General features: G+C 42.1%; 1 protein-coding gene across 1 annotated transcript in view; it reads right to left on the minus strand.

Moving 5' to 3' along the window:
* The window catches only part of TMEM132D (transmembrane protein 132D), an 832,687-nt gene that overhangs the window by 254,665 nt on the left and 557,529 nt on the right, over positions 1-20,493 (minus strand). The window contains exon 4 of the mRNA XM_065903793.1: positions 5,901-6,084. Within this exon, the coding sequence (XP_065759865.1) occupies positions 5,901-6,084 (184 nt within the window). The remainder of the gene's footprint in view (positions 1-5,900; positions 6,085-20,493) is intronic.

Below are 20,493 nucleotides of genomic sequence, written 5' to 3' on the forward strand. Positions count from 1 at the left end.
AAACTGGACAGTTAAAAGGGACTGGGGCTTTCTAGGTGGCGCTAGTGGTACAGAACCTGTCTGCTAATGCTGGAGACATAAGAGATGCAGTCTGTGGGTCCCCTGGAGGAGGGCAGTTTGGCGGCTCTTATAAAAAAATATAATACTACTGCAAATTCTTTGATTCCCATCCTTTGATTCAAATGTATTTCTAAAAGCTTATCAGACACGTGGGCAAAGAATTGAGGGTGAAATTGTAGACCACAGGAAATTTTATAATAGAAAATCTTTTTAAAAAATATTTTAAGTTTTTGTGGTGCTATCATATAATCACTGCAGATGGTAATCGCAACCATGAAATTAAAAGACACTTGCTCCTTGGAAGTAAAGCGATGACAAACCTAGATAGTGTATTAAAAAAGCAGAGATTTCATTTGGCCAACAAAGGTCCATATAGTCAAAGCTATGGTTTTTCCAGTAGTCATGTACAGATGTGAGAGCTAGACATGAAGGTTGAGTGCTGAAGAATTAATGCTTTCATACTGTGGTGTTACAGAAGACTCTTGAGAGTCCCTTGGACAGCAGGGAGATCAAACCAATCAATCCTAAAGGAAATCAACCCTGAATATTCATTGGGAGGACTGATGCTGAAGCTGAAACTCCAATACTTTGGCCACCTGGTGCAAAGACCCAACTCACTGCAAAAGGCCCTAATGCTGGGAAAGATTGAAGACAGAAGGAGAAGGGGACATCAGGGGAAGAGATGGTTAGACAGCATCACTGACTCAATGGACATGAACTGGAGCAAACTCCTGGAAATAAAGGAGCCTGGCATGCCACAGTCCATGGGATTGCAGAGTCAGACATGACCTAGCGACTGAACAACAACAATCATATATAGGGAACTTTGGGGTTGGATCTAAACTCAGACTCATCTTTTTCCCCACATCCTTCCTTCACACCTATAACCGATGTATTGAAAAGTCCTCTCATTTACCTGCTAAGATGCATCCTACGATGGTTTACCTCTGCATCTCTCTACAAAGATCACCACAGTCCACTGGAGTGGACCAGAATAACCTCAGTGTTTCCTCATATACATCTACACATACACACTCCCCATATACATCTTTCACCAAAGACATCTACAGCTGGACACAGGCGCTCCTGTGATAAAACTCACTCTCCCAGCCTCCCTGGCCCTGGACATGGTCACTCAGCTGAGTTCACAGGCTGATGGGATGGGAGCAGAGGTGGTGGATTCAGAGAAGGGTCATGTCCTTCACAGAGAGAGGCACATCCTCCCCTTGCACCCTTGTCTTGGTCCTGTTGGCTGCCACATGGACATGTCTGTTATTAATTTGGGGCCATGTGGATAAGGTCAGTGTCTTTGGAATCACTTGGCAAGAGGATAGAAGGATGCTATGTCCTACCCCTGGGGGCCACCTGGTAACGCTGCTCACATTCAGATGGGAGAGGTGGGGACAAGCAGAGGCCACGTTTCTTAAGTCACGGTTATTTTACAGCAGCCAAAGTCGTCCTCTCTGATGCCCCCTTGCTCTCCCAAATCCATTCTCTACATACAGCCAGAGTGCTTTCTAAAAACATTCGTCAGCACAGCAGCTGCTGTGCTGAAAGCCTTTCTGTGACTCCCTATCACATTTAAATATCCACCTCTGTACTCTAGCTTACAAGCCTCCACGTGACCTTGAGCTCAACTCAAAGTATTCTCTCTCCAGGGACTCATTATGGTCCAGATGAGCTGGCCTTCCTTTTGTCTCTAACATTTCAAAAAAAGTAACACATATAAGTGATACTATATGGTATTTGTCTTTCCCTTTCTGGCTTACTTGACTCAGTATGCTAATCACTGTGTGCATCCATGTCGCTGCAAATGGCATCATTTCATTCTGCTTTATGGCCGAGTAGCATTCCATTGTATGTATGTATCACTTCTTTATGCACTCATCTGTGGATGGACATTTAAGTTGCTTCCATGTCTTGGCTGTTGTGAATAGTGTTGCTGTGAACATAGCGGGACATGTATCTTTTTGAATTATAGTTCTTTCTGGTTATATTTCCAGGAGTGAGATTGCTGGATCTGGCACAAATGAACCTATCTATAAAACAGAAACAGACTCATAGACCTAGAGAAGAGACTTGTAGCTACCAAGGGGGATTTAGGGGAGGAAGGGGGATGGACTGGGACTTCGGGATTGGTAGATGCAAAGTATTGCATTTAGAATGGGTAAACAATAAGGTTCTAATGTACAGTCCAGGGAACTATATTCAATATCCTGTCACAAACTATAATGGAAAAGAATATAAAAAGAATGTCTGTATGTATATAACTGAGTCACTTTGCTGTGAAGCAGAGGTTGGCACAACATTGCCAATCAAACCAACGTCAATAAAAAAGAATATGTAGCACAAATGAGTAGATAGACACAATGATATCAGATTTCAAATACATCTCAACAAACATATAATGAACAAAAATAAAGTAAAAATGAAAATAAACAGCAAAAGGTCTATTTAGTGACAACTCTCCTAAACAGGGAAAGTTTTTTCCAATCAAGTCAAAGATGAAATGATGCAACTTTCTCTGGAAAAGGGACTCAAAATGCTCCAAATACAAAAGACTAGGGAATCAGGACCCTGAAGACTTTAAGTTCCAGAGGAACTAGTAAAAAACTCCTCAGATCACATATGTTTTAGTGCATTTTAATGCAATTTATTCATTTCAAGAATTAGGCAGTATCCCCCAATATTCAGAGCCGCATTATTCACAATAGCCAAGATATGGAAACTATGTGTCCAACCCCCAGATGAGTAGATCAAGAAGATATTGTGTATATAAACAACAGACTATGCCTCAGTCATAAAAAGGAACAAAATTTTGCCATTTGCAGCAACATGGAAGAACTTGGAAGGCATTATGCCAAGCGAAATAAGTCAGACAGAGAAAGACAAATATTGTATGATATCACTTACATGTGGAATCTAAAACAATACAACAGGCTAGTGAATATAATAAAAAAGAAGCAGCCTCACGGGTCTAGAGAACAATCTAGGTTACCAGCTGGGAGAGGTGGTGAACAGGTGATACAGGGGTAGGATAGATGGAGGTAGGAAGAATTGGCTGTAAGGTAGGCTCAAAGATTTATTGTTACAACACGGGGAGTATAGCCGATACTTTGTAATAACTGTAAATGGAGTGTAATTGTTTAAAATTGTTTTTTAAAAAAAAGAATCAGTGAGCATCTACACACTGCCTAGCACTCTTCTTATCTTGGGAAACATGGGGACTGGGAACATTCCCTTTCCTGAAAGACTTGACAATGTAATTGCTAGGGAATTATTTATCTTTTGCATTTAGTAACTAAGTGATTGTAATAAGAGCAAACATTTATTGTATGCTTGACTGCACTGGGCACTCTTCCAGGCCCTCTTGAATTATCACTGTTTCTTACATCAATCTTATGAGCATTATCTCTTTCACCCTTTGTAGATGAGGAAACTGAGCCAGAGTGAAATTAGCATGGTTGCATAGCTAATAATGGCAACCCATTCCAGTATTCTTGCCTGGGAAATCCTATGGACAGAGGAGCCTGGTGGGCTACAGTCCACGGGGTCGCAAACAGTCGGACAGGACTGAGTGACTAAACAACAATAGCCGGTAAAAGGAGACCAAGATAAATGTTTATTTTATTTTGTTTCCCAGAAGGCTCATAAAGATGAACACAGAATGGAAAACAGGTGCTAGGATTAGGAATCGCTCCAAGCCTCAGTTTCCTCATCTGGAGGGATTGTTTCGAATACTGCTCATTGCCTTGAAATATCTAATCTCTTGTTGTTTCCTTGTAACAGAACATGAGCAATGTGCCTTGCTAAAAAGTAGACTTATCAGTCCTCCTTCCAACTAACTACGCCCATATAACCAAGTTCTTGCTCATTGGATACACACAGAAATATTACATTGGCTTCCTATGAAGATGTCTTGAAAGGGAAAAGAAACTGATCCAATTCTGTATCTCTTACTTTTTCTGGTTGACAGAATACAGATATGCTGACTGGCATCCCAGCAGTCATTTTGGACCATAAGGTATCCATGAGGATAGAATGTATGCCCTCGAGCGCTGAAGCAGAAATAAAGATGAGGACTGAGTCTCAGATAGCATGGGGCAATTTACCTGCCCTGCACTAAAAACCTTAGGAGTTCTTTTACATGAAAGAAAAACACACTTGTCTTAAAGCGACTATTGGCCTGGGTAAAGTGGAGTGAGTGGGGAGGGCTAGGTTTGGAGTTAAGGTTAGGGCTTGTTTGCGGCCAGATGCAATTCCTAACTGATAAAAATAGATTCCTCTAGTTCTGCCATTACACACACTTCTACAATTACATGTATCGTAGCCAGAAAGGGTGATGCAAGGTGAGAACAGTTTCAGAGACCAGTAGAGGACAGAAAGTGGATTCATGTGAGCAGGGATTCATGTAGATTATGAAGAACAGTGGGGTTTGAAACAGGCTGACAGTCTAGGCAGAAGAAATGCTGAACTCGGGAAACCAAGCAGACTGTCTGATGCTGAGCCAAGCAACAGAAGCTGTGCAGTGTATGGCTAAAGGCTCATCAGACTAAAGGTGCTGAAAAGGGGAACAAATTCAAATAATTACTTATTCAAGACAAATGGTCTTGCCATTGCCAGTAATAGAACCACTAATAGCCTAAACGAAGGAGTGCTGCTGTCACATATGAAATAATGTACCAGGGGAGATTTGGAGCCTTTAAAATATAATGAAAGAAATAGTTAATAAGAGCCCTTATCAACTGTAGGACCCCAACACCTTTACATCGCCTAATGAACAGCATAATAACCAACTTAGTGTCACTAGGCAACTGTCCATGTTACCTTGTATTGAAAGATTGATTCCTGACATCCTTTCATGGCCCCATAATAACGCTTGTCAATAATTCCTAATAGATGGTGAGGGGGAGACATGAGGCTGTCAGTGGATAGGTCAACCAATCCTTCACGTCCAACAGTAAAAGTACTTTTGTAACATGAGGAAGCTCAAAGTACTCTCAGCAGACTCTCAATCCCAAGCATTTGCACTGTGAAACTCACATTAGGAAAACACATTATTTCTTTGTAGAAAGACCCAAGGAAAATGTGAGGCTAGACAAGGCATTGATGTGTTTGTTGAGGTCAACCTGGGTGGTTAGTTGGGAACACAGGCAATGTGGTCCATTGCATAGCAACCAGGGGGCGGGTCCGTCTAAGGATGAAAACCTATCTCTGTTCCACAAACCCTAGGAAACACGTGGACTGACTTAAGAGACCTAAATCTTCTACAAGCTACAAATAGATGGTCTGTGAATGGATTATAGCTAACCCTTTCCTAGACAAGCTTGATTTAAAATAAAATCAGTTCTCACAAGAAGGAGTTGATGGTTCACACTAAAACTATTTGGATGTTTTCTGTTGAAAAGTCAGTAGGTCTTAAGAATTCAGATGTTTCCTTGGCTTTCCTGCATGGCTTTCCTGTTGGCTAGGCCTTTTCACTAGGTATTTGTCAAGGCACTGTCACCTTTCACTAGATCCGTTTGGTCTCTGCAGGTATACGTGTTTAAGATCCTTGAATAGTCTCCAGTGTATCATACAAATGCCTGGATAAAATCATCAATACTTTTCTTATAGTGGAAGACCCAAATCTAATGCCTGGATTTTGATTATTTCCTAAATAATATTTTAAAGATACATATAAGTATGTATTTAGAATTAGCAACTTTCAGTAACCTTGTCAGTTTTCCCTGACCCTGGTTCTGGGCTCACTGACATTTTCCCTGGTGTTTAGGTCATGGCGTGATGCTTTGCCTTTCCCTGAGGTCTGTATTAACAGCCCAGGGCAGGGACTCTCTTACCATGGCCAGTGGGATGATTCCGATCAAGTCTTTCTGACTCACGTAGATCTTGGAGACACCCAAGTCAGATGTGATGTCTCCTGGATATTCAACCTGCCATGTGACAAGCTGTGTGGCCGGCGGGTCACCGGGCTCTTCGATTTCTACGTCGATCTGCATGACTTCATAGGAGGCACCATTTGCACTGAACAGAAGGAGAGAGAAGAAGAGAAGAGCATTGAGGATGGGGTGGGCGTGCCTGGCAGGCAATAGACAATCTCCATGTGCACTTATACTATCTTTCAAAGAGTCTATCGGAAAATCAGTCTTCGATGACCATGGACAGATGAATGGACAAAGAAGATGCGATATATGCATATTATAATCTATATGATATATACATATATATTATACATGCATTTATATAGAATAGAAAATTAATCAGTCATAAAAAATGAAATAAATGTTATTTGCAGCTATGTGGATGGACCTAGAGATTATTATACTAAGTGAAATATGTCAAAGACAAATATCATATGATATCATTTATATGTGAAATGTAAAAAACAGATATAAATGAACTTGTTTACAAAACAAAAATAGACTTACAGACATAAAAACGAACTTATAGTTAACAAAGGGGAAGGGGTGGGGGAGGGAGGAGAGATAAATTAGGAGTTTGAGATTAACAGGTACACACTACTATACATATGACAGATAAGCCACGTGGATTTACTGTATAGCACAGGGAACTATATTCAATATCATGTAATAATCTATAATGGAAAATAATCTGAAAAGAATAGATACATATATACGTATAACTTATTCACTTTGTTGTACACCTGAAACTAATACAACACTGTAAATCAACTATATACCAGTGAAAAAAGAAAGGAAAAAAAAGATATCCATATCCACAAGAACAGCCTTTAGAAAATTCACAGCCTTGGCCTGGCCTTAGACACCATTGCTCAAACTTCCCAACCCTTGTTTCTTGTGAGTTGCTCAGAGTCCCCAGAACAGGTGTTTGTGGATGACTACATGAAATGCTGATTGAATTTCCCAAATCTTTCTTCCCTGAGCTCCATCTAGGAGGACAGGATTCTTTCTCCCACTCCCAGAAATCTCTTTGCTGCCTATATTGGATTTTCCAAAGCCACAGTCCCTTCAAGTTGGACGCACAGAATTTTAAAGGTGTTTGAGGGTGATGTGGCTTTTTATTTCTGGTGGGAATGAGAAAGAAGCGCAGAGAATCAGAGATGAGCCATGAACAGAAGACTGGGGCTCTGGGACCCACACGGATGAGCAAGGAGAAGTAGCCAGATGTTACCTGGAAACAGGAGTGATTATGACAATGATTAGTTTTCAGACATCTTGGGTTTTCTGTAAACACGTATCTGAAAATGAATCCAAGTCAGAATATCAGGATGATTTTTGCAGCTATTTTGGTTAGTTTAATTCACTGGCTGCTACTTCTTTTTTATAGTCAGCTTTTATAAAATGTCTGCTTTTCTAAGTGACAGGTGGAAAAGATGCAGATGTGGTGCCAGCCACTCCCCGAGGGAAGATGTGAAGAAACACAGGTGAGGGTTCACCAAGAAGGCAGCAAGGAGAGATGCGTTTTTCCCCTACGTGACCAAAGCCACTTCCACCTATCAGATCTGTCTCTAGAGATTGGAATTTCACATAATTGCAAAAATGATCACTGACCTTGACATTTAAGAGGACCAGAATTGGCCTTTAAGATATGAAAAAGCTATTGAAACATTTATCACCATCAGACCCATGCAAATGTATCAATAAGAAGCTCAGAGATAAATGGTGGGGAATTTGGAACAGGAGGAGGAGAAAGGCAAGAAAGAGAAGGAAGATCAGAAGATCTTCCCAAAGAGAGAGCACCAGTCACAGAGGTAAACTCCCTGCATGAGCAGCGGCCTCTCACATGGAACAAGAGTAGCTACAGTGAACCGTGTGGGCAATGGTGAGAACAAAATGGCACTGGCTTTTATTTTATTTAATTAGTTAATTTATTCTTCATCTAAATTTTCTAGGTATTATTGGAGTATCATTGATGGACAATGTTGTGTTAGTTTCAGGTGTATAGCAAAGTGAATCAGTTACAAATCCATAATTCAAAAAGATCCAAGCTCTCCAGTGTTCATAGCAGAACTTTGCACAAGAGACAAGACGGAGAAACAACATAAACGCCCATTCATCACTGACAGATGAACGGATATGTGGTGCATATATACAGCGGACTATTACTTTTTTATTACATAAAAAAGAACAAAACAGTGCCGTGGCAGCAATATGGATAGACCTAGAGACGATCATACTAAGTGAAGTAAGTCAGAGAAAGACAAATACGTATCAGTTATATGTGGAATCTTAAAAAAAAATGTTACCAATGAACTTATTTACAAAAGAGAATAGCACCTGGTTTTTAAATCCTACAAGAATCACTCTTCTCTTGGCTTCTGAAAGAAAGACATTGAGCTCTTTAAGAAACAGTGGCTGTGATAAGAATTAGAAACAAATTGTGTCAGCCACTGTGGATTGATACCCTGCGTAGATTTCTTTTCCTAAAACACATGCCATTGCCTTTTTGGAATCCTGAACGACAGTTTCCACAAGCACAGGAAACTTGGGAAAGTGATACTACAATGCATCTTGGTTTTTATATTTGGAATTTGCAAGCATTCCAGTATTCCTCTCCCATTCATGAAATGGGATAATCCTACTTTTGGCTGTTCTGAGCCTTGCCTTCTATGTTTAGTCACAGAGAAGAGAAATTCACAGAGCAGAACTGGTAAAAAGTTGAATTCAGAAACTCAACTTCACAATGGAGGCACGTGGGAATTCCTTCAGAGTAGTAATTCTTTGTATGCAGTATCGTGACCCTCCTCCATACTTTACACTGTTCTCTCTTTTTTTTCTTCCCCTTCCAGGTGTCCTAACCTCAAGAAAACTGAGCAATTCCAGATTCCCCTGGAATATGGGACTTTTCTTAATGCCACATCCCCACAACTTACTCACAGAGTTCACTTTATCAGAAATACCTTTATAAATCTCTCCATTTAGGCAAATTCTTCCCCTTCTGCAAGACCCATCTAAAATAACATCAGCAATATATATTTTTTTACTTCTTGGGATATAGCTGTTTTACAATGCTGTGTTAGTTACAATGAACTGAATCAGCTACAAGTATACATACAGTCCCTCCTTCTTGGATTTCCCTCCCACCAGCCCCCTCATCTCACCCATCTAAGTCATCACAGAACACCAAGCTGAGCTCCCTGTACTATACGGTAGTGTAGAATTAGTCATCTATTTTATACATGGTAGTGCATATATGTTAGTCTCCATCTCCCAATTCATCCCACCCCCTTTCCCCCAACCCCATGTTCATCCATCCATTCTCTAGGTCTGCATCTCTATTCCTGCTCTGTGAATAGGTTCATCTGTGCCATTTTTCTAGATTCCACATATATGCACTAAATATTTTTCTCTTTTGGACTTATTGCATTCTGTATGACAGCCTCTAGGTCTATCTAGAACGAAATGACCCAATTTCATTCTTTTTCATGACTGAATAATATTCCATTGTACATACATACCACATCTTTACCCATTCTCCAAAGAAGACATACGGATGGCCAAGAGGCATATGCAAAGATGTTCAATATCATTAATGATTAGAGAAATGCAGATCAAAACTATAGTGAGGTACCATTCCACCCTGGTCAGAATAACAATAATGTTTAAATTGCTCTATTTACTTCTTCTAATTTTACTCCTTCAGTAATCTTGCATGGTTCTCCTATCAAGTCTGATTTTTCTCTTTGCCCTTAGATCCCTTGCCTGGCCAAAGGGTAAAGCAAACAATTTCTTTAGAGCTAACTTTCCTCTATTTGATTTGCTGATGAAAACAACCTAGGTTGGAAACTCTTAACCTGGCAGCCAGAGCAAACTCTAGGAAGGTCATGTATTCTGAAATTGTGCGTTTTTCTTGAATGATTCCTTAGCAGGCAGAAGCTTCTCAGTATTTCTGAGGCACTAGGGTGTGCACCAGGTTCCTGACAGTTGCCTCTGTAAATTCTGCATATGGTGATCTAGCTTTGGAGGAACCCATCTTGTTAGCAAATCTTGTCTTGGCAAACCACTGGAAATTTGAATTTTAATAACTTTTTGTAAATATTTAGCACTTGAGAGTTTCCAGAACTCTTCCACATTTGGCAATATTTATCACTTCTTCATGTTTAACTGGAAAGCTAAGGACTGTACCTTTGCAGTTGGAGTGTTTGGGTTTTAGCCTGAAATACTCTGAAAAGAGTAGTCATCCTTAGCCTGTTCCCAGAGTGCCTAGTGCAGAGGACAATACCTGATATCTACTGTGTTATAGGGGACAGACAAAGTACTGTGAAGTAGAAGCTTATGGAATATGTCTGCATATATTATATGCAGTGCTTCTCCACTTTACCCAGGGATTAGAAATACCTGGGGAGAACTTCACAAATAAACTAATGACCAGACAACACTCCAAGTTCTGATTGTTTCTGAGTAGGGTGAAGCACAGGTTTTGCTTTTTCTTTTCTCTTCTCTCTTTTTTTCTTTATCATTTCCCTTTCTTTCTCTTTTTCTCCTTCCTTCTTTCTTCTCCTCCTCCACCCCTTTCCTTCCCCTTCCTCCTCCTTCTCTCTCTCTCCCCTCCCTTCCTTCCTTCCATCCTTGCTTCCATCTTTCTCTCTCTCCTTTAATCCAGGTCATGCTATTATGCCACCACATCATGAGAACCTATGTTAGAAGTTTTAAAATTTAATTATATGGACACCCACACTCTTCAAAATATTTGTATACAAAGGTATTTGAAATGGAATGTCCTAACTGAGCGGATTTGGGAAATATGGTCAGTGAAATCTGTGAAGACACAGAGGAACCAGGAAGAAGAAACATTCAGGGTTTCTGATGTCCATCAGTGTGAGAATGAGGAAGGAAAAGAAGAGAGTTCCAGCCAAGGGCGCCTGGGGGTCTGGACCAGCTAAAAGCGTTCAGAGGCCACTTTCAGTGGCCCTAGACCCAGCCCCACCCATTCTGCCTCCTTCTTCTCCTTCCCTCAGTGTTAGTTGCTCAGGCGTGTCTGACTTTCTGCGAAACCACGAACTGGAGCTTGCCAGGTTACTCCGTCCATGCAATTCTCCAGGCAAGAATACCAGAGTGGATGGCCATTCCCTTCTCCAGGGGGTCTTCCTGACCCAGGGATCAAACCCAGGGCTCCTGCATTGTAGACAGATTCTTTACTGCCGCCAGGGAAGCTCCCTCCCCACAGAGACGGAGTTAAATAATTAGCAACAGGGATGGGCAATGCTCTATGTGTGAACTCCATTTGGAAGGCAGTATCGCTGTCGAGTAGCAGAGTTTGCATGGAAAACAGTGCAGCCACCCATGGAGAGGCTCAGTTCTGGATCACATATGGACCTCAGAGCACTGTGGGCATGGAGCTGCCTGCAGGCTTAGATTCTTCAACTGGTGTGGCTCCCACCAGCATAGGAAGCCAAGAGCCACCTTCCTGCCCTGTCTCCCAGCTGTCCTTTGCACACAAGACAGAAATGGAAGCAGGGTAGGGTAATGCACCCTCTCAGGGACTCCTCAGATCCCTACTGACTGGTTCCACCTCAGTTGGCTTGGAGGCATCTCTTAGTAGTTCTCTGTCACAGAGAAGTTGGATAATATATCCTTGATTTGAGTGAGTGAGTGAAGTCACTCAGTCGTGTCTGACTCTTTGCGACCCCATGGACTGTAGTCCACCAGGCTCCTCCGTCCATGGGATTCTCCAGGCAAGAATACTGGAGTGGGTTGCCATTTCCTTCTCCAGGGGATATCCCAACCTAGGGATCGAACCCAGGTCTCCCACATTGCAGGCAGACGCTTTAACCTCTGAGTCACCAGGAACTCTTCTTATTTGCCCATAGCCTCCCCCTACATGGGCCACTTGGTACACTGGATTCAAAATCTCAGCCTTTACTTTCTTAATTTTTAAAAAGTTTTATTTATTTATTTTTGGCTGTGTTTGGTCTCCGTTGTCACACTTGGGGTTTTCTCTAGTTGCGGCGAGCGGGGGCTACTGTTTGTTGCAATGCACAGGCTTCTCATTGCAGAGGCTTCTCTGGTTGCAGAGCATTCTTTGGTTGCAGAGCTTCGGTTCTAGTGCGTGGGCCCAGTAGTTCCGGAGCATGGGTTTAGTTGCCCCTCGGCATGTGGAATCTTCATAGACCAGGGATTGAATCCACATCCCCTGCCTTGGCAGGTGGATTCTTCACCACTGGACCACCAGGGAAGTCTCCAAATCTAAGTCTTTTAGATAAACAATAAGGACCCACTGTGTGGCACAGGGACTGATACCCACTATCTTGTAACTTATAATGGAATCTAATTTGCAAAAGCATTGAATCACTATGCCGTACACCTGATACCAACATATTGTAAATCAACTATGCTTTCATAAAAATCGAAGTGTTTTTCACCTTTAAATAAAGACACACGGTTGTTGCTATAGCCTGCTGTTGTTCAGTTGCTAACTTGTGTCTGACTCTTTGCAACCCCATGGACTGTAGCCCACCAGGCTCCTCTGTCCATGGGATTTTCCAGGCAAAAATACTGGAGTGGGTTGCCATTTCCTTCTCCAGGGGATCTTCCTTACCCAGGGATTGAACCCACATCTCCTGCATGGGAGAGTGATTTCTTTACCTCTGAGCCACCAGCGAAGCTCCGCCATAGCCTGAGGCTTCCCCAGATTTAAGGAAAAGAAAACACCCTTTCAGAAAACAAGGCTCTGGGTCAGCTCTGACAGTCAATGACCACATCCTCCAGGATCAAAGGAACCACCCCCAGTGCATCCAAAGGTCAAGGAAGGGCATCACTTTCAAGCAAAAAGAAAATCTTCTTCTGGACGGACATGCTTCTTCTCCCAAAGTGATGGAATAATTACCACTCACTGAGTATTTTGAATGGGAGCTGTTTGAAGGGCATTTTATGTCTTACCTCTTGCTATCCTCACAGTATTCCAATAAATAGCTGTTATTTACTCCCAGTTGGTGGATGAAGAATTTGGGGTCAAGGAGAGTAAACCATCTGTCCAAGGTCACCCAGCTACTGAGAAAGGATCCAGGAGATCTGGGTACAGGATGCCCAGTCTGCATCCCTGGGTTATAAACCCCTACCTCTTTTTCCACTGCCAGGACAGGTATGCTTATTAGCAATGAAGATCAGTAAAGCAACTTCTCAAACCCCGAGAGAAACACAAGTCAAGGCATTACACAGGGCTACCTCAGGACCCCAAACTGGATGCTTCCAGTGAATTCTGTATAACCAAAACTGGAACATTTTTTGTAACAAGATGCTTTGAGATGTGCTTGCCTTTAGGGTCTTCAGCCAACTATTTTGAGTTCCACAATGTGTCCATAAATTAGAACAGAGATGTGGGAACAAATTAGATATGGAGGCCTACCATCATCATTTGGAGAGATGAGAAACCATGCAAACACAGACCTCCCAGCATTAGAACAGTTAAGAGCTAAGTATTTGAGATGCAAGTCAAGGCACATTGAAGTTACCTGTATTTTTTCTTCCAGTTTAGAAAATCAACATATTATGGTTAAAAAAAAAAGTGTGCCAACAATCAGAGTGCATTCTGTAACCAACCACGGGGACAACTGGTCTCCACCACAAGTGTGAGTGTCCTGGGAGATATGGTGGGGTGGATGGGGGGAAGCAGAGAGTGACATTTCATTTGCAACTTAGGTTTCTTTTCCCCAGATGGCACTCTAAAAGATAAATGGGTAAAACTGCTGGAAACAAAAGTAAAGCTGGAGAGAGGTCGCATCTAGTATTTGAATGACTGTGCCCTTAGGAAATAGTTTGAGATGTGTTTTAAAAACTTCAGGACACTTTCTAGAGGTCATGTGAATGAGAGCCACTTATGACCGGGGAGCAAGTGGTGATGGACAGTGTCAGGGTTCTAACCAAGTCTCCTCATAGTCCTTCATCATTTCCACATGCCTTACTCCTGGATTCTAAGTGCTGTTTCTTTTGAAATTTTACTTTTTTTTTATTATTTACACAATTTTTAAAGGTTATTTTCCATTTATAGTTATTACAAAATTAGCAACTATATTCTTTGTGTTATACAGTGAATCCCCGAGCCCATCTTACACCCAGTAGTTTATTCTACCCACCCCTCTCCCTCTGTGTTGCGCCTCCCCCTTCCCTCTCCCCACTGGTAACCACTAATTTGTTCTCTATATCTGTGACTGCTTCTTTTTAAAATTATATTCACTACTTTGCTGTAAATCTTTTTAGATTTCACATATAGGTGATATTATATATTGTTTAGGAGAAGGAAATGGTGACCCACTCCGGTATTCTTGCCTGGGGAATCCCATGGACAGAGGAGGTTGGCAGGCTATAGTCCACGGGGTTGCAAAAGAGTCAGACACGGCTTAGCGACTGAACAACAACAACATACAGTATTTGTCTTTCTTTGACCTATTTCACTAAGCATAATACCCTCTGGGTCTATCCATGTTGCTGCAAATGGAAAAATATCATTCATTTTTGTGACTGAGTACTATTCCATTAGGATTTTCCAGGTGGCACAGTGGTAAAGAATCCGCCCGCCAGTGCAGGAGATGCAACAGACATGGGTTTGATCCCTGGGTCAGGAAGATCCCCTGGAGGAGGGCACAGCAACCCACTCCAGTATTCTTGCTTGGAGAATCCCATGGACAGAGGAGCCTGGTGGGCTAGAGACCATGGGGTCTCAAAGAGTCGAACACAACTGAGCACGCACACCTGTACTGTACCATTCCACTGTATGTATGTGCCACATCTTCTGTATTCATTCATCAGTGGAAGGCCACTTAGGTTGTTTCATGTCTTGGCTATTGTAAATAATGTTCCCATGAATACCAGAGTGAATGTATCTTTTCAAATTACTGTTTTTGTTTCTTTCAGATATATACCCAGGAGTGGGATTGCTGGGTCAGATGGTAGTTCTATTTCCATTTTTTGAGAGCCTTCTATCCTCTTTTCCGCTATGGCTGCACCAGTTTACACCCCACTCACGGTGTAGGAGGGTTCCCTTTTCTCCACATCTAAGTGCTTTCAATTGTAATGATATTTACCTGCGACTTGCCCTGGATGGCTTTTCTTGAGTTTCTGGAGCCATCTTGCCCACAGGTACAAAGGGCCGCACGTGCTGTAGAGATCGCTACCCTTGGAGGTTGCCCTTGGGCAGAGCCTGATGGTGCAGAAGGTGAGCCCTCACCTCCAGCTGAACCAGCTGCAGACACTTGAGCATGCTCCATGGGCTCCCTATGGGGTTAGGCTAAAACCACCCTGCACGTGACTTCGAAAACAGCATGAGTGCCTGGGTTCTTTTCTCCTTCTTCTCCTCTCCCTGACCTCTTATTGGTTTATTGGGGACATTTCTTTTATAAATCACACACAGTCTCGTCTCCGGATCTGCTTGTTGGGAAACTGAAGGAATTTTTCAAGTAAAGAAGACACCACAGGCAAATGACAAATGCTATGTGAATGATTCTATCAATGAAAGAGACATGAGGAATGAGTGAAGGGGTGGAGGAGCCATGAGTCCAGGCACTAACTCTTTCCAGCTCCACTTGCAGGCATCCTTCTGACCAAGCCAGTATTTGTCTGCAGTGGCATTTTAGAACTTTGCATCAAATCCAGACATGGGCAACCATATGTCTCCAAAATGCAAGTGCCATGGACTTCTTTTTCCTTCCCTTCACATCTCATGTTCAAGATTAAAATAAGGCTATTACTCAAACAAATTGGTTTTTCTCATATATTATCACAGGATGAAAGTTTTCCATTACTGACATCTTTTTTCTAACTTTTTCATTAATATTTCAAAATGAAAACCTCTCATTAGGAGGTAAAATATACATGATCCCTTTTATGTATGTACTTTATAATTAGGGTTTCCCTGGTGTTTCAGTGGTAAACAATCCATCTGCCAATGCAGGAGATGTGAGTTTGATCCCTGAGTCGGGAAGATCCCCTGAGGTAGGAAATGGCAACCCACTCCACTATTCTTGCTTGGAGAATTCCATGGACAGAGGAGCCTGGTGGGCTACAGTCCATGGGGTCACAAAGAGTCAGACAGACTGAGCGACTGAGCCTGCACGCACCTTATAATGAAGTTTTTGTTCCCATAAACTTGTCTTCTCACGTCCTCTGTTTCTACCTTATAATACTCTGAGGTCAGGTAACCAGAGTGCTTCTGGAGAAGCAAAATGGAAAACTTGCAGCTTGAACCAAATTATGCTGCATTTCCTCCTTTTATCTATGCTTTCTTGCTCTCCTTGCCAATATTTACTTTATTCATTCATTCACTCAAGTGATATGTCAGGAATTCTTCTTATTTACTGGACACTGCTGGGTGATAGAGATGCAGATACAAAAGTTAGCTTAAAAAGATGGAGAGCCAGTGAGGTCGCCCAGGCTGAGCTGATACATCTCCTTCCACCTCCACATACACTGACATCATTTTAGTAGCTTGACTTTGACTGGAGTGGAAATATTTTCTTTTCTAAAATTTTTTATTGGGGTATAGTTGATTTATAATTTTGTGTTACCTTCTGCTGTATAGCAAAGTGCACCAGTTATGTATGCATATACATATGTATATACATTTCAGATTCTTCTCCCATAGAGGCCATTACAGAGTACTGAGTAGAGTCCCCTGTGCTGTCCAGGAGGTGCTTATTAGTTATCGATTTTACATACAGTAGTGTGTATATGTCCATCCCAATCTCCCAGTTTAACCCTCCTCCGCTTACCCTCTGGTAACCATAGGTTTGTTTTCCACATCTGTAACTCTATTTCTGTTTTGTAAATAAGTTCATTTGTACCCTTTATTTAGATTCCACATGTCCATGGTGTCATATGATTATTCATCTTTACCTGCTTGACTTATTTCATTCTGCATGACAGTCTCTAGGTCAATCCATCTTGCTGCAAATGGCATTATTTTGTTCCTTTTTATGGCTGAGTAATATTCCATGGTATATATGTACCACACCTTCCCTATCCATTCCTCTGTTAATGGACATTTAGGTTGCTTTCATGTACTGGCTATTAGGCATAGTGCTGCAATGAACATAGGGGTGCATGTATCTTTCCAAATTATGGTTTTCTCCAGATCTATCACAGAAGCAAATGATGATCCACTCCAGTATTCTGGCCTGGAAAATTCCATGGACAGAGGAGCTTTGCAGGCTACTGTCCATGGGGTGACAAAGAGTTGGACACAGCTGAGCACACACACACTGGATACGCGCCCAGGAGTGGGGCTGAGAGATCACACAGTGCCTCCATTCTGCTTTTTAAGGACCCTCCATACTGTTCTACATAGTAGCTGCACCAACTTACATTCCCATCAACAGTGCAGGAGGGTTCTGTGGTTGGGGGAATAGTCACACCATGGAAACTGGCAAATGTCATAATCCAGGGCTCCCTCTTAGCCCCCAAAGAGCAGATGGATGAAGATTCTTGCTCTTCCAGAACATACATTCTAGTGAGGAAGATGGATATGAAATAAATGATCCAGTCAACAAAAGTAAGTTAGCCACTGTAAGAAGAGGTGAGAAACAGAAGCAGCTGGTGAGATGAGAGCTATGTTAGAGGACTTTGGTGTACTCAGGGAGATAAGGATGTGTTTCCTGGTGTAACAAGCCTTGGCCTGTGATCTCCAGGCCAAGTTCCAGGCCAGTTTCCAGGCAGAAAGAATTGCAACAAATGTCCTGAGCTTGGAGGGAGCCCAGTGGGTTGAAGAAAACAAAAGAAACCAGTGTGACTGGAACAGGCAGAGGGCTTAGAACTGAGTCATGAGAGATACAGCTGAAGGGTGGGTAGAGGGAGAGAGTCCTTGTAGCCACATTCAGACTTGTTTGTTTGTTTTTTTTTTCAGAGTCAGCAAACTATGGTCAGTGGTCAAATCCAGCCAAAGCTTGTCTGTGCATAGATTCTGGGCTAAAAGCAGCTTTGCCATTTTTAAACATTGTTTAAAAAGAAACAAGATTATGCAGGCTAGAAAGCATATGGCCCACAAAGCCAAAAATATTTACTATCTTACCCCTTATGGGAAAAGTTTGCAAATCTCTTTATCATAAGAGAAATGGGAAGTTATTAAACCTTTAAAAAATAATAAACTAACATTGATTTCAATATGTAAATGCTTGGAAATAATCATCACTGGAAGATATTAGGAGGCGGGGAAATATTTATTCCCAAGGAAGAAAAATAAATTTGGATTTAAGAGTTGATCTGAGACTGTTCTGAATGAGAAAAACAGGAAACGAAAAAACACAAGTGTACACACAAGCCCTGGAATAAAAACTGTACCTAGGATAAGAATTCACAGACCAGACTTATTGTTATAAGATAACTAAAAAAATACAGAATGACACAGAGAATTATATTCAGTACCCTATGATAAACCATAATGGAAAAGAATACTAAACAAACAAAAAAAAAGAATGTATATGTATGTACATCTGAATCACTTTGCTTTATAGCAGAAATTAACACAAACCTGTGAGTCAACAATACTCCAATTTTTAAAAAGTGCAGAATGATCTTAATTGAACTAGGAACAATAAGTCAAGCTAAATTATAGATCTCTGAAATAGGGAAAAGTGAAAAAAAGTCACACTCTTTCAGATGAGTTATGAGTCCTACGAAAATGTCTGCAGAACATTAGAATTTCAAACTGCGTAAGGGATATTCTTCATTGTGTGGAAGCATCTGTCATTCTGGGCCCCACCCACAGGCGCTGAAAGCAAACCCCAACCATCGGGATGACTATTACCATGCTAAACCACACTCAACACTCTCTAAAGAGAAGCACAGGCCTGCTGTGTGCCTACCATCTTTATGTATTTTTTCTGTCTTTAGGAAGTCCTTCTGTAAACCAGGTGGGGTTCAGAAATGACTATCTCCTTTCTTTTCTTCAGTTGCACATCCTATTTTTAGCACTGAGAGCCTTCATGTAAAAGTATGAGTGTAGGATCAGTGGGGAAGAAGTTGGGGAATGGATGAAATAAGAAGAGACCTTTGGATGCGGGGAGGCAGTGATTACTTGCTCATATCACCATGTGGCAGGGGGCAGGTTCCCCTGAAACTCACGACCACACCTACTCTCCATATGAGCACCCAATGAACGTTCCTGACCAGAGTATGCTGGGTGGGTTTGCACTGGGAATGCAGATGGAGGGTGCTCCAGATCAGCCCTTGATGGGTGGGGGTCAGGAAAGCCTGCCATGAGGAAGTCAATCCAAGAAGTAGTGAGGACTCCCCTGGAAAAGTGGACACCACCTTCTTGATCAAGCCATTTCTGATCCCTCACCTGGATGCCTCCCATTGTAGAGTTTGGCTTTTGTCTTCATTGTTCTGATGACAAAGGTGACTTGTAGAGTCTGCATGTCACCATATAGCTCCTTCCTGGATTAGGCCTATTGCTGGGGTCTGATGGAAGGGACTATAGGGGTCAAGCATTCAAACCACGAATGGGTTTATCCTTATCTAGAAACACAAGTTTCCCTGGTGGCTCAGATGGTAAAGAATCCACCTGCAATGCAGGAGATCTGGGCTCAATCCCTGGGTTGGGAAGATCCCCTGGAGGAGGGCATGACAACCCTCCCTAGTATTCTTATCTGGAGAGTCCCATGGGCAGAGCAGCCTTGCGGGCTACAGTTCATGGGTCACAAAGAGTCAGACACAACTGAGCGACTGAGCAGACACAGAGAAACACAAATGAACTTTTGTCGTCAGGGTATCCGGGGCACACCATTACCCACCATTACACCTGCCAAAGCAGCCCTAGAGTCCTAAGGCTAAATAGGATCCCATCATGGAGCTGGGGGGGAAGGTTTGAAAACACCACGATGGCTACAGTGCTGAGAATGGATCACAGGTGAATCAGAGAATACCAGGGAGAAATGTAAAGAAATAAGGCTGCGGGAGAGACACACTTAAGCTTAGGTAGGCAGTGGGAATTTGCAGGACTGAGGCTCACAGTGTATATATATGAATTTCTGTCTTGATGTTTTTTTAGTTTTTTTCCATTTTATTAAACTTTTTTAAACTAAAATTTTTGTTTTGTACTGGAGTATAGCCGATTAACAACGGTGTGATAGTTTCAGGCGGACAGCAAAGGGACTCAAGCCATACACACACACGATCCATTCTCCCCCAGGCTCCCTTCCACCCAAGTTGCCACGTAGCATTGAGCAGAGTTCCCTGTGCTATGTTGCTCCTGGTGGCTCAGTGAGCAAAGAATCCACCTGCAATGCAGGAGACCCGGGTTCTATCCTTGGGTCAGAAAGATTTCCTGGAGAAGGAAATGGCAACCCACTCCAGTATTCTTGCCTGGTGAATTCCATGGATAGAAGAGCCTGGTAGGTTAGAGTTCACGAGGATGCAAGAGTTGGACACAATTTAGCAACTAAACCACCACCACCACCCTGCACTATACAGCAAGTTCCTGTTGGTTATCCATTTTAAATATAGTGCTGTGTACCTGTTCATC

The sequence above is a fragment of the Muntiacus reevesi genome, chromosome 13 (genome assembly GCF_963930625.1).
Source record: "Muntiacus reevesi chromosome 13, mMunRee1.1, whole genome shotgun sequence".
NCBI lineage: Eukaryota > Metazoa > Chordata > Mammalia > Artiodactyla > Cervidae > Muntiacus > Muntiacus reevesi.